The 14,713-nt window shown below is 35.2% G+C and overlaps 1 protein-coding gene across 3 annotated transcripts in view; it reads right to left on the reverse strand.

Annotated features, from left to right (window-relative positions):
* The window catches only part of LOC123893865 (nuclear-pore anchor), a 32,880-nt gene extending 21,102 nt beyond the window's left edge, over positions 1-11,778 (reverse strand). For 2 of the 3 annotated variants that reach the window (XM_045943684.1, XM_045943683.1), the window contains exons 1-14: positions 11,127-11,778; positions 10,471-10,617; positions 10,268-10,366; positions 9,938-10,066; positions 9,728-9,820; positions 9,573-9,638; positions 7,651-7,740; positions 7,481-7,558; positions 7,152-7,261; positions 3,647-3,767; positions 3,462-3,554; positions 2,639-2,687; positions 1,182-1,285; positions 1,044-1,112 (exon numbers count right to left, since the gene is read on the reverse strand). In XM_045943684.1, coding sequence (XP_045799640.1) covers positions 1,044-1,112; positions 1,182-1,285; positions 2,639-2,687; positions 3,462-3,554; positions 3,647-3,767; positions 7,152-7,261; positions 7,481-7,558; positions 7,651-7,740; positions 9,573-9,638; positions 9,728-9,820; positions 9,938-10,066; positions 10,268-10,366; positions 10,471-10,617; positions 11,127-11,432 — 1,554 coding nt within the window. In that variant the 5' untranslated portion in view covers positions 11,433-11,778. The remainder of the gene's footprint in view (positions 1-1,043; positions 1,113-1,181; positions 1,286-2,638; positions 2,688-3,461; positions 3,555-3,646; positions 3,768-7,151; positions 7,262-7,480; positions 7,559-7,650; positions 7,741-9,572; positions 9,639-9,727; positions 9,821-9,937; positions 10,067-10,267; positions 10,367-10,470; positions 10,618-11,126) is intronic. The other variant, XM_045943685.1, reaches the window with a different exon arrangement.
* Positions 11,779-14,713: the final 2,935 nt, after the last annotated feature.

Here is a 14,713-nt window from a genome sequence, read left to right on the forward strand (position 1 = left end):
AGCTGGAATTTGCTGGTTTCTAAAAAAAGCTGTGTGCCAAAATCACGTTTGGGATTCAGGGATAGACATAAAGAGCACTTAACACAAATTCACAAAAATTGAACGTCAGGAAAATCCAACATTTAACATAATATAAACTGTAATGAAGTTATTGCTGTAGTTAGTTTTACTCATGATAATGAAGCGCTAAGGAAAATTCGGAAGACCAGCTTTTCATCTTTAAACAAGATACTTGCCAGAGGACTACTTTGGTCTTACTAAAGAATGCTAAAAATAAACATGAAGGTTATATTAAAAACTAATAAATAGGAAGAAACTAAAATGACCTAACACAAGGTTTTTATGAATCTGAAGTCCTTATGTAGCGATAGAAAAGAAAAGGGTGCCAAGTTAAGTCATTAGGATGCACAAAAAGAGAAGGGTCCATATTTCATATAATGACGTTATAAAGGATGCGCATTATTGGGTGACAAGTTTGCTAACTTGTGTGTGTAAAACAAAGGTTTTTCTAAAACAATTGGTTAACCAGAAGACTGTCTTCAGGTGTGTTTGAGACTCCGGTGTTACATTACATGTGATATGGCCTGAAAAAGTGTTTTTAAATAGGAGTCATTTTGTGCCTTACAAGCCAGTTTTGGAGGGTTGTGTTTGGGAACCCAAAATGTAAGATGGTATTAGTCTATTAGAGTTTACCCTAGACATATTCGACCACCCATTATCGGGCCACCCTGGTTACACTCCAGATCCCCAACCATTGGCACAAGGGGTATGTGTGTCTCTGTGTGTGTGTGTGTGTGTGTGTGTGTGTGTTTGAGAGAGTCCAACATTGGATGTTATACAACCATGTAACTGAGCCCTCCTTGTAGCATAGGCTTGATAGTTCTAGGTTTTTCAGAAGCACATTTGCATTAACAGTCACATTATTGCAGTGACAAGAATAACAAAAAAGAAGAGTTTAAACTAAGCTCAAGAGCAAACTGCTTCGTGACATACATATACATAGTAAACTACTACTATAAAATGAAAAGGACACTCCAGTTTACCTGTTTTCGAAGGTCATCAACTTCTTTATGGGCAAGATTATATTCACGTTCATGCCTTTTGAGGTCAGCCTGTAAAACATACAATCAGTGAATCTATATGCAACAAAAAAAAAAAGCAGATAAAATTGTATTACATACCTTCAGTTCCAGGATGGTTTTCTCTAAGTTAGAATTTTCGTTGAGGGAGTTTTGCAATTTTTGGTTCATCAAAGAGTATGCATCGGCCATCTTTTCATGTTCCACTGCATGAATGCCAATTATTTATTTTAGCAAAAAAGGTTTGGCACTGAATGTGACAGATAATACTTGCATAGCTAGTCTACAAAGTACACGCAGCTTTTTGTTGAACGTTTCTCATGATGAAATATGAATAAAATCATACGACATACAATGCCTATTGAAATTCCCAGAATGAACTACCTAATCATTGTATATTTAGTCCAAATAGAATTAAAAAACAACAAAACTACCACTATAAAAATGTGAATATACAGCTGCACTTGGGCAAATACAAAATTAACAATCACCCATTAAAAGCACCAAAGTAGTCAAAATCAATATTTAAATTAGGACCGGATATTGCCAGATTATAACTATGAAGAGTTCCACATTGGATGAGATAAGGCCTAAAAATGTGTTTATACAAGTGGTGGGTACTGGTAGTCTTCACCTTACAAATCAGATTTATGAGGGTTAAATTAGACCTAACTAAAATTCTAAGATATCAAAGTATGGTCCCGATGCAGGTAAAGCTTGAAAAATGTGTTTATTTAGTGATAAGTAGTCACTCACCCTTAAAAGCCGGTTTTGTAAGGTTGAGGTAGGCTCAACCCAATTGTTAACCAGGCTATCTAGGGTCACGCACAAGATGTCTAGTTCGAAACGTGAGGGAGTGTGCTAAGAGTCCCCCATTTGATGACATATAGCTTGCAAAAGACTTTATAAGTGGGAGACATCTATAAACTTACAAGTTGGTTTTGTAAGGGTTGAGTTAGACTCGACCCAAATTCTATGATAATATCAAAGCCTCTAAAATCCATTGGGTCACCCTCTATAGGACGATTGGGGTCATGCTCCAAATGTCCAATCCTGCGAGTGAGGGGCTATGTTAAGAGTCTCACATTAGATGAGACAAGGCCTAAATTGTGCTTATAAGTTATAAGTGGTGGGTAAGGTGGCAGACATCTTTTAGGAGATTTGCATGTGGAAGTTGTCAATGGGCTGGGGAATTTCTTCTAGTAGAAATCTAATTATAAGAAAAAAATTGGAGATTCTTTTGGTCCCATATATATGTATTATTTTTAAGTGAAATTTTTACCCTCATTTGAAAAAACAATCAAAAAGTTACAACAAGAAATAATTTCATTGATTTTAATGTTTTTTGGTTTTTCTTCTTATAATTGGAACCGCAGGGAGTATTTATTTAATTAAAAAAATGCAAAAAATCAAGATTCAGTTCTAACTTTTGACTCCTCATTGACCTTGCCAGTTGCCACACATAAAAAGGATAAAAAAGTGGACGGGATTTTATTATATTTTCTTCTCTCAGTAAACAAATTATTTACTGACTCATTCAACTCAACAAAAAGATGTACCTCTCTCATCCTCTATGGCTTCTGCTTTCTCCTCCAACTCGTATAGAACCTGAAACAATTTATAGAAGATTGTGTTGTCTTTCAATAAATATATGTATTTTTGTTTACATGTGTAATAAAAAATGATAGTGAATAAAAAAAAGAAAACATCATAGACAAGAGTCAATAATACTATCAACAAATGCCACAAAATGCACTACATATTTTAGCCAATTGTCATGTTCTGTTTCATTTTTAATATGCTTCAAACATCATGTCATGGGTCTCCTGTAAGCATGTACATCGCATTTGGGTGTTTACGCAAATTAAAAGTGAAATGAAACAGATCGCATGCAAATGGACATTACATACACACAATCAATTATTCAAGTCCTCCAATCAGAAAGTTCTGAATGAGAAGAGATAGGCGAGAAACTACGGATCAACACACATGAGATCCTCGTAAACAGAATAACTAACTACAATTAGAACTAGTAGTTGTCGTAGTTTGAAGAGAGGGAACTACATCTGGAGAAGTGTATTCAGTGTATTTGGATTTTGGACAGTTTTTAGAGAAAGGGAAATTGGTGTATTTGGACCAATGTTGTGAAGAGTCCAGGTCTCCAAAATTATCATGGAATTCTTTTTTCCTTACTCCAACCCCAACCTATCCTGGAAATTGGGAATTTTCTCAATCTCTTTAAATTTGGATCAAATTCTATCAAAATGCTTCTTCATAGTAACTAACTAGAACTTGACGGACATGAAGAATTATATGATAAATGTTTGCTTTAAATTCCCTCCGATCAATGTTATATGAAAAGATGATGAACATGAGTCATACCCGTTGCAAAATTCCCTCTGACTCCTTCCTTCCCAATTGTTCGTGTCGCAAAGCATCGACAGCCTCTTGGTATTTTGCATACATCTTTGCCAACTACGACAAATAGAAGGATACAGTAAGATTTACTTGTGCAAATCAAATGAGAGAACATGTCAAGAATTGAAAGTAAAATTTAAATAACTCACACTCCACCCATCTCGCAAAAGTGTAGCAGCTAATGCTGTTCCAGAAACCCCAACAGGGATTTTTGATATTAGCGCATTATTTTCTACATCCATGTTATCAGCTACAATAGGTGTCAGCCACCTGTGACAAAAAAGGAAGGTACTAAGAAATATGTTCCTAGAAGATAATCAAAGTAAGCACTGCCTTGATTAAGCATTTTTCTAAACTAAATATATCAGTTTCAATTACATAAGTTGATCTTGCACAAAATACCAAAACGAAACCTTACATTACCTTTCACTACTACTTCATAAAGAATCTCTATGAATCAGGAATTAAAACTAAGATACTCAATTTGAAAAGGATAACTACAATTTTCTTGCTCTACAAATTAAGAACTTGACCAAATTATCTTTAGTATAAACAGAGGTATTAGGTTAAGGTGTTGGAATACAGCAAATCTAACAATAATATTCAGATTACTATAGACAGTCATGTTTCTCTTTTTATCCTTTTTCCCACAAAGAAATTTAATTCATTTTTTTTAAATCTCGGTATCCGGCCTAAAGACCGACTAATCCAAGGGGTCCAATCCCACTATCAACTTGTGTGGGTCCCATTTAAAGCCAGAGCAAAGCTCTGTATAGACTAGCTCACTGAAATTGGCACCAAGGGAATCGAACTTGAGACCTTGAGAGGAGCACGTGCCAAGTTCCCCAAGCCAACACCAGTAGACCTTGAGAACTTCAATTATTAACATGGAATCCGTCAATAATATTTGTTAACGTTTTATTCTGACATCCCATATAAATAGAAAGATTTGTATTATACTTAGGATTACTGTTGTCAAATGGTGTGACCATGGTGACACCATGGCTGATTGCAGTGACAGATTTCCAATACATGCCAAAAAATGGTGGTGACATGGAGGATCTGTATGGCAGTCGCCAAACACGTGGCAACCACAGGGCAAGTGGCGAAAAATGATGGACCAGCCTTTAAAAAAAAACAAAAAAACAAAAGATTAACCTGGGTCATGTGAACCAATTCAAACCCAGACTGAGAAGGATGTGGAAATCTAATTATGAGAAGTAAGGTTTCCATATGATCCTTTATACCAGGGAAACTTTTTCCAAAAGTGTAACAAATATGTAAACATTCATTCCCAACCCATGTATTCTCGAGAATAGTATTCCTAAACCCAAGACAAACACCTCTGCCTCTAAACCCTAGACAAATATGACAGCCGGTATATGGTCTTCAACTTTTCGTACATACCATCTTTAGTAGGATTGAGTATGTTAGAAACTAAATCCTAATGTTTTCAAAGTGGAGGATCTCATTAATTTGTTGTTGCAGGCTTCTTCGTAGATCACCTTGACAATGATAAGGTGGTTGCCCGCATGGAAGGGTGCGGCAAAGAATTGTAGTAAATAATGTTCCCATTGTAGAAGCCATAGACATAATAATAAGAACAAATGCTATTTCTTGCATAGATTTTCTAGAGAAATCCAATAATGACTCAACCTCAGCCATTAAGAATTGCAGCAGCATCTAACCATGAGAATAACCTTAATATTTTATAGAAAATTAGTACCCATAGTTTATCGACTTTTGTAACCAGGGTTTAAGATTATCATTACTCCGATCACATGCAGATAAACCTCCCTTTTCTCTAATATATCTTGTACTGAAACACCTCATTGAATTACCATGGCAAATACTAAAGCCAAAGCAACTAGCATCAGTCAGGTCCAACAATCCACAGTGATCAGTATCTAAATCCAAAGTGATAACAATAACACTGAACATGGAGGGACGTCAAGCCTATTGTGTTGATCCACATAACTCTTTACATTCCTACTTTCAATTTCCACCAATGTCTAAACCTTATTCTTTCGGTTATAACAGATTAGAGTGTTTCAAACCAATCGATACAAATATTTGTGCACATTCTGGACATGAATATAGATACGTTCTTACTAATCACATGAATTGCATATATCCCTGCTGTGTGGCCAACCAATTCTTTGTTGACATCTAGATTTACAACTTGAATTTCGAATTATTTTCAGTTCATATTTGATATATATCAGCGTATGTTTTTCTTAGAATTGGGTATTAGGCCTAACTCAAATCTACAAAACCAGTTTGTAAGATTAGGATTGCCTCTTACTTATAAACCCTTGTTTCAGGCCGACGCACCTCCGATGTGGGACTTCTTAACACACCCCCTCACACCCAGGCCCAGCACTATTAGGCTTGGTGAGTGGATATATTTGGTAGGCGGCCCGATAGAGGGTGGCCCAACGGATCTTGGAGAGATACCATCTTAGAATTGGGCCTAACTCAACCCTATAAAACCAGCTTGTAAGGTGAGGATTGCCTCTTACTTATAAACCCTTGTTCATGCCAGCTCACATCCAATGTGGGACTTCTGAACAGTTTTTTTGCATATGCAACTTGTTTTTTACTTAAAAATATCCTATTTGAATTGATCATGTGTCTAACAATTCGAAATAAGATTCAAATCATAAATAAACGTCTTCTAGATTTTTGATAACCATGATTGTGACAGGCTTGCGGGACCTGTGAGAGATGAATAGTGAGGAATCGGCCAACCAATAACAAGAACACAAATTTGTGGGGAGGTGTAAGTAGTGGACAAGGCAATTATTCACAATGTTTGTTTAGGTAGATTTACAAAATAGAGAAATAAGAGAGAGATGGCAAAGAAATTGGATATTTCTATAGTTTGGATAAAGAGAGAAATAAGAAGAGAGAGAAATATAATGGTTAGTAACCGTAAAAAAAAAACTCTCTCCAGATTAGGCAAGAGGTGTGTGTCAAGAAGTGGAAATAAACAATTTTCCAATAATACCCCCATTCCACTAGTCTATTTTATGATAAAAAGGGTAAATTTGTGATTTTACCATTTTTATTAATTCGCTCTTCTCACTTTTCTATTCATCCAAACCACATAAAATTTCTACACATCTTCTCTTCTATCTCTCTTCTCTCTTATTTCTCTCTTCCCTATCTCTTTGGCACCCAAACATAGTGTCAAGGTTGTTTTGAGCATGCTTGTTGTCACTGAGCAGAGAAGGTTCTATTCTTAATATTTTCATTTGTTTATCTATTTCCCTACACTTTTCTACTAAAATTGGAGCTTTGATATCTGAACAACCCTATTATTATTTCTAACACTACAATCAAAATCTATGAAAATAACCATTGCTCAATATTATCAACAGTTAGAAGTGGGAACTATGTTATTCACCATGGGTAGGTTGCTTAAATATAGTGAGGGTTACTTCATCTTTCAAAGCAGAAGTGAAAGATTTTTGCATATTTCAGTCCTAGTTCAACTAACAAATGAGCATGAAATTCTATCTATTTATGATGTATCCTGCGGCTTGACATTTCCAGCTACTTAAGCGGAAAAAGCAGCCCGCACAAGAATGAGATGGAAATATGAGTATAGTCAAATTCCTCAAAATAACAAAAAGATCAAGAAAGACATACGGTTCAGTGGAGAAGCTTGTGAGTTGAAGATTGCTTAGTTCATTCATCTTCTTGGTTCTCTCAATATCAGCTTCACACTTCTGAAGCTTTTCTTTCAAATCCGCAGCCTCCTACAAGCACACAAATAGACATAAACTGAATAAAAAGTACATTTCGGCACATGAGAAAACAGCAACCAGATGTCATCTACGTAATCATCTTCTAGCATTACATATAATATTAAACTTTAAAAAATATAACAGCTTACAGAAAAATTGTAGCTAATAATACAAAAGGGGAAAGCAAACAAATACAGAACATTAGCACCTGGCTGACGAAGAATAAAATACCTTTTCAAACAGCTTTCTAGCAGAAAATTCCTTCTCAAGTCTGTCTTTGTAGTCATCTTCAACTTGCTTTAGGTGTGACTGCTTAAACACATGTAATATTACCAATAAGTATTCAAGCACTCTAATATGACAAATTCCAAACAAAGAGTGTAATAGAAAACAAACTTCACCTCCATCGCTTTTATAACACCCTCTAGGTCCGCTGCTTTTCTAGACCATTCCTCGGAACTCTCTTTGTAGAGCTCATTAAGCTTATTGACCTATTAACATTATATATTCAAATATTCAATTTAAAATTAAAATACATAATAAAAAAATAAAATACGCAACTTAACATTAATGCTCATTATCCTGAATAATACGTCAAACTTGTTAGGACCTAAAATGAGAATTTGGGTCCAAATGGGTATCAGCTACCCAAATTCATTGTGTGGTGGGTTTATGCCAAAACATAAGACTCGCTGGTTTTGAAGGATCTCTCATCAATCCTCATCGTTGTTGTACTTCACCTCTCTTTTCTATCATAAATTTATTTTATTATCAAAAAGAATACTATAGGATGTTTGATATTCTTAGAAACAATGCTGCCACAAAAACAGCGACCAAGAGAAATGAATGACTATGTATGACTTAAACCATTTAATTGTTGGTTATTACAGATTTCATTCAGCTAAGAGCATTGTGAAACTGTTCAGATTCTATAATGTAAACAACAGCTTTATGAGTATAACATTTCCTCCCTATAGACATATATCCTCCAGCATGGACAAACTATATGCAATACCACAATATACAACATATTCTCGACACGGTGATAAAGGACTTATTTACTAAGAGATTTTGACTGGCAAGCTGAAGTTTGAAATTTATTGTCAGGGAATAATATGGGTAAGGTAACCAACATTCACTCATAAGTAGTTAATAGCGCGGCCAGTAACGGCGCGATAGCATTGGAACCAGGCCACGACGGGAAGGTGTGGAGCAGATCAGACTGCAATCACAGCTGTTCGTAGGGTTTGCGCGGGTAGCAGTGGATCGAAGACGGGGCGTTGTTTTGAGACCATTTTCTTATTTTACAGCAAAAAACCGACATTGCCTCTAAAAGTTAGAATGTTTGAAGGGTATTTTGGGGTTTCACGTTTAATCCTAACCCTATTCTTTTTTTTCCTGCGAAGCGAAGAACTCAAACAGAACTTCAGTGTTTTCTGTGAGACACCGCATCGACCACCGTCCAGCAGCAGCAAGTCCTTTGTCCATTTGCTTGTTCTTGTTTCCTCCCATCCATTGTTTCCTCTTTTTCTTCTCTTCTTCCCTATTTCCTCCTTTTGTTTTGTTACTCTCTTTTTCATTTTTGAATGTTATTTGTTTTGCTTAATTTTTACTTTTATATTTCCTTTTATGTTATTTGTTTTGCTTCTATTTTTTACTCTGATTTTGTAACTTCTATTTTTCCTTTGATGTTATTTGTTTTGCTTTTTTTTTACGCTTCTTTTTTGTACTTCATTTGAAAAACAAATAAAGTTGATGAAATATTATTCCTTTGTAGACAACTCTTTTATTTGTAGACAACTCTGTTTACCTTGATTTTTTAGACTTGTGGATTTTTATTGCTATTAATGAGCGTTTAATGAATTTTGACAACATAGATTCACTCTACTGTTCACTTTGATTTTGCATGCAATGTAGTTAATGATAGAACAGAACACCAAGCAGCTACTCCAAAATACTCCAAAACACATTGATAGAAATGATGAAAACCACATTATAATTACTATGAATGCAAAATATGATTGCCTATGGATTAGATTTAGGATATAATTGCAAATTATTAACCTTTGGACATATGCTATGAATCTAACATGTCAGTTTATTTCCATTTTCAAGAATTGTAATTAAAAATGTAAATGTACAAAGGTTCTTTTCTTTTGTTAATTTGAATCTCCAACAGATTCCAATATTGTGCCACACAAAAAGACAAATCGTCATAGTCATGGGCTATATCCAATGCCTTATGCATATCAAAGAAATATTTGAAAGCGGAAAAAAATTGGGGTTATTTTGGGAAGGGGTTCATGTATGATAGAGCACTCACAGTTGAAAGTTCAGCAGATAATTGCTCTTCGTTGGCTGCAGCAGAATCTTTAGCTGATATTAATTCCTAGAAGAATATAAAAGCTCAATTAATCGGGGGTTTGGATGAAAGGAATCATACATCAAATTTTAAGATAAAGATGGAACGCTTTCAACCTCTTGCATAGACTTAAGCTTCATTTCTAGCTCCCTTACTCTATCCTTATTCCATTGTAGAGATTTAGAGCATTCACTGAACTGTCTTTCAACCTGAAAATGTAGACAAAAGATCAAATTACGATCAAACAAAAATAATAAAAGCAAATTAAATTCAAAGTAAATAGTAATTTCTTTTATTATAATTATATTAAATAATATTAAACTCACATCTGCAAGTTTGGAAGATATATCGGTTTCTGATTCTGTATGTTTTCTGCGCAACTCTAAGAAACTGTTAATTTTAGCAGTCAACTCCTCATTAAGCCAAGCATTCTGCCTCTCAACAATCTCCTTCTCCTGCTTACATGCATTAAATGGTTGTAGTGAAATGAAAATGTGAATTTGTGTTCACTCTAGACAAAAGGAGTAAATGTACAACAAAACAGGAGTAAATGTACAGCAAGCAATAGTTAAGAACAAAGAAGGCCAGACCATTTTAATGTCCAACTTTATTTACTATTAAAACAAATGGTAAATCAAAGAAAAGTTATAACGGACCTGCTGGAGGCGAGTGCAAGCAGCCCGGCATCTCCCCAATTCTGCCTCAACTTCACTAAAGCGTGCTTCCTTTTGGGCAGCATTTTCCGTCAAATGTACCTTCAACCACAACATTGAAACACAACCAAACACAAACATCAATACAAAGGCATTCACCAAAGAAACCAAACCAACTACAGCCACCAAAAAGCAGAAAAACTCACAATCTTATCAAGGTAACTCCTGATGGTTGTGTTCTTTTCACTAATCTCCAAATCCTTCTGTTCATTCACTTCAATCAACTGCCTCTTTGACTTGTGCAGCTCACTCAGTTCCGTCTTCAACCTCTCTATCTCTCTATCCTTCTCAACCTACAACACCCAAAATCAATCACATCAAAACGGCAACAACTAGCAACACTACACATGAATGCTGCTGATTTCAAATATTCTAAAACCTTGGGCTTGTTTTGAAAAAAATACTAAAAGAAATTTATCATAAACAGTTCATAAAACAAAATATAAGTTGACATTAGCTTCTCCAGTTCAATATTTTCAAAGCTCTCTCATGTAACTCTGTCTAAAACATCTAAGCTCCAAGAACTTTACCATAAACGAAATATCATAAACTTCATTTTAATTGAGAAACTACAAAAACTAGAAACTAGTCTAAACAAGACAATGATAACTTCAATATAAAATAGTACAAAAAATTCAAAGATTTTAAGTGAAAATAAATCATAAAATTATAAAAACAATTGAAAGTATGAACAATTATAACATGATTACTACAATTTCCAAGTGCAATGCTTCATTAACAATAATAACTAGCAACAGTAGAAAAAGATTAATTTCGATTGCTAAAGGTTTTCCAAACGCACCAATTGCAAATGAAATTGGTGATTCTTCGCTTGGGAATCAGAAAGGTCCCGGAGGTGTTGATCAAGCGAAGATTGGAGGCTGGCGGCATGGGATTCGAGCTTGGAGAACTCGGAAGAGAGGGAGAGATACTTCTGCTCAACGAGAGAGCAATTCTGCTCGGCGTTGATGTCGGAGGCATCAGCTTTAGCACGGACGGTGTCGAGTTCGTTGAGGAGGCCGCGGATGTAGGCGTCGGCTTTAGCGGCTACGGCGGTGGTATCGCCGGATAACCGCGAAAGTTCTTCATCGGAGATAAAGAGGGGCATATCGATTATGCCCTAATCGGAGAGTTCGTCAGAAATAGTGAATAAAAGAGAGAGAAAGAGAGAACGAGGGAAGTAGTGAGGATTTGAAGATGAATCGAAATGTAGGGAGGGTATATAGACGGAAATGATTTTCGATTGTTTGTTCGATTTTGCGGTTATTTTGTTTAATGGGCTTTTAGGCCCATCATAATTTTAAAATTAAAAGTAAAAAAAAAAAAACATTTGGCATCTCGCGCCCTACTCATTTTAATTTTTACATTTTCAGCTACTAATTTTAAATCTTTCGATTGTGTTTCAAAAAAAATAGCATACATCATAAAAATAGGAAAAATTGAGAAACCATCGTTCACTACTTATCTAGCGAACTGAATTTACCCCTCAATTTAACGTTTGGCCTCAATATGCTCCTGTTAATCCTTTGCCTGCTTAGGTTGCACACGATGTTGAAGCTCTTGTTGTGGTGCCTGTTCTTGCCGTGCAGAGTGATAACTCCGTTATTACAACTAAAATTGACTTAATTTAAGAAAGATTTAGATGACCTTTTGATGATTTTTAAGCTTAGAATAAGAGAATTTCATGGTTTTAATGAGTTGGTTTGTGTGGGAAGAAACAAGGAAAAGCTGTCAAAAAGTGTTGTTAAAGACCTAAACAGGGAAAAGCTGTCAAAAAAATTGTTGTTGAAAGGGTTGCGCCTAGCGCAGCATGGCCTGCGCCTAGTGCAATTAGGCTGTTGTTTTTCACCTTATCTTGTTGTAAGCTCACTACAAGAATACATTGATTTTCGACGGATTCAATATTCACTTACCGGTCATTTTGTCCGCCAGTAAGTTTGCGACAGTCTAAGCCACCGCAAAGTGAACAAAAGCCACTGCAAAATTAAAATATATTATTTCTGGTACGAACTGCCAACTTACTTGCGGCCTAAACCGCCGCAAAATAATCATTTGATTTATTGGCGGCTTAAACCGCCGCAAAAAACAAGCTGGCAGGTCTTGGAAATTGTTCCAGCACTTAGCGACTGCCTTGGCCGCCGGTAAGTGAAGAAAATTAAAAAGAAAAAGCTAGATCTCAAGTTGCAGGATACTGATTCCTTCCCATTTATCCATCTTCAATTTAATGATCCCGAAATTCGTCAACCAAAAATTGGTTCTTCAACTCCTTATTTAAACCCTTTTTTTTCCATCAAACTCATTTTAATTCATCAACCTGTAAGTGTAGTTTCTATTTCCCTCACACATCTTCTCCTAGTTCTAGTACGGATTTATCAAATTACATCTTCTACATCTTCGACTTCAGCCTCTATCAATGTTTATGAAGGCAATAGAAAAAATGTGTTTTGGGTAAAGTGAAAGCATAATTGATATTAGTTGTTTCAAAGGATGAAGCTTTTATGGTTTCATAAAAATTAAAAGAAATCCTGGAAAACATAAATCAAAGGGGCAGTAAAGTTGTGTTTTCAACAATTTTCCTAAACTTCACATTTCTCATGTTCTTTTAACTTTGGAGATAATTTCTTCTTCTTCTTTTGTCCCAGATCTAGTTGTTTCTTGTTTGTGTTCTTGTATTTGGATATGCTTAAATGGTTTTCATTTTTGTGGCAACCAAGTTATGTAATTAATCTCGTGACACCCAAAAACTAGCAAGTGTTGTTGGGATTTATGCAATTTTCTGGATCGGTAAAGAAGCAGATGAAGAAAATCCACAGGAAGAAGAAGATTGAGAAAGATGGAAAATGGAAATAAATATTTTTTTTAAAAAATAAATATTTAATTTTGCGGCTGTCTTGGCCGCCGGTAAGTTATCAAAAAGCATGTCAGATTGTCTCTTTACTTTGCGGCGGCCATGGCCGCCGGTAAGTGTTCAAAAGGCGTGTCAGACTGCGTCTTTACTTTGTGGGTGGTCCAGGGCACCGGTAAGTGTTACCAGCAACCATTTTTGCGGCCGATCATGACCGTCGGTAAATTCGTCACATTTTAAACTTTGTGGCCGTTTTTCCCACTTTGCGGGCGCCAAAAGCGGCCAGAAAATGGGGATTTTCTTGTAGTGGTTGCGCCTGGCGCGCAGCAGATCTGATAGGATGAGATCTATATATTGGAAATTGATTTTCTGGAGTTGGGTTACGAATTTTGGGACTAAAATTGATCATTAGAGCTCAATTGAAGTGAATTCAAGCAAGGATCAAAGGGTGGAAACACTCTAACAACTCTTGTCATGATGAATTCTTCTCTTCTCCTTCATGTAATTCCTGCTTTCACTATGATTTGCTAGATTCTTAGATTGGATTTCTAGGGGATTTTCATTGTACTTTGTTTGAACCATGTGAACTTGATTGTATGCAATTGGATTATGATCTAGTTTCAATTGATTATTTCTTGCACTTAATGCGTCATATAATTTGACGAAATTGTGTGATGTACTTAATAGTTGATTTATTATGAGAATGGAAATTAGCTATAAACCTATAAATGATTGAACAATTCATAATCACTTTTGAGATTTAGGTTTATTGATTGTGATTTAGGAATCAATGCTTGTGAAAATCTCACTTAAACACAAATTCACCCAAGAGATTGAGGAGTTGTGATTAAGTGAGAGGATTATTATCCAAGAGATTGAGAATAATCATTTTATTGATTCAATTTTAAAACTAGTTGAGTAATTCATGAGTATATAATACGATTCACCAAACAAATTACTATAAGATGAATCGAAGAGATCCAATCACCCGCCAACCGTTTGATAAAATTCCAATATTCGTTTTTAACAAATTCTTATGAACAAAACCCCCAAATATTCTTTTATTTTCTTTTAAGCATTGGTTCAAAGTTAAAGACAATTCTCGTGGACACGATATCTTAATTACCACTTGACGATAATTGTATACTTGCAATTTTTCTATCACAGAGCCAGCAGTTGATTCACCTATCTTTCGTCTAACGCGGTCCATTTCTGAACCATTAAACATACAACAAAAAACAACATCCATAAATATGTACAACATTATCACAAGTAAATTTCAATAACTTAAAAAAAATAAAAAATCAGCATTAGACATTATGGCTGCTACTTAGCGAAGTGAACCAATTCTCATAAGAAAAAAAAAGCGAAAAATGAGAAAATTCCGACCAAATGTGTACTAACCTCTTGCTTATTGACTTTAACAAATGAAGGGATTTCTATACAATGACATAATTTTAGAAAAAGTTGTTTTTTTCATATGTATATATCAATGCAAAATATTCACAATTTCTATTTTTTTTTTTTACAATTTTTTTTTCCTT

Source organism: Trifolium pratense, linkage group LG7 (assembly GCF_020283565.1).
Source record: "Trifolium pratense cultivar HEN17-A07 linkage group LG7, ARS_RC_1.1, whole genome shotgun sequence".
Classification (NCBI taxonomy): Eukaryota; Viridiplantae; Streptophyta; class Magnoliopsida; order Fabales; family Fabaceae; genus Trifolium; species Trifolium pratense.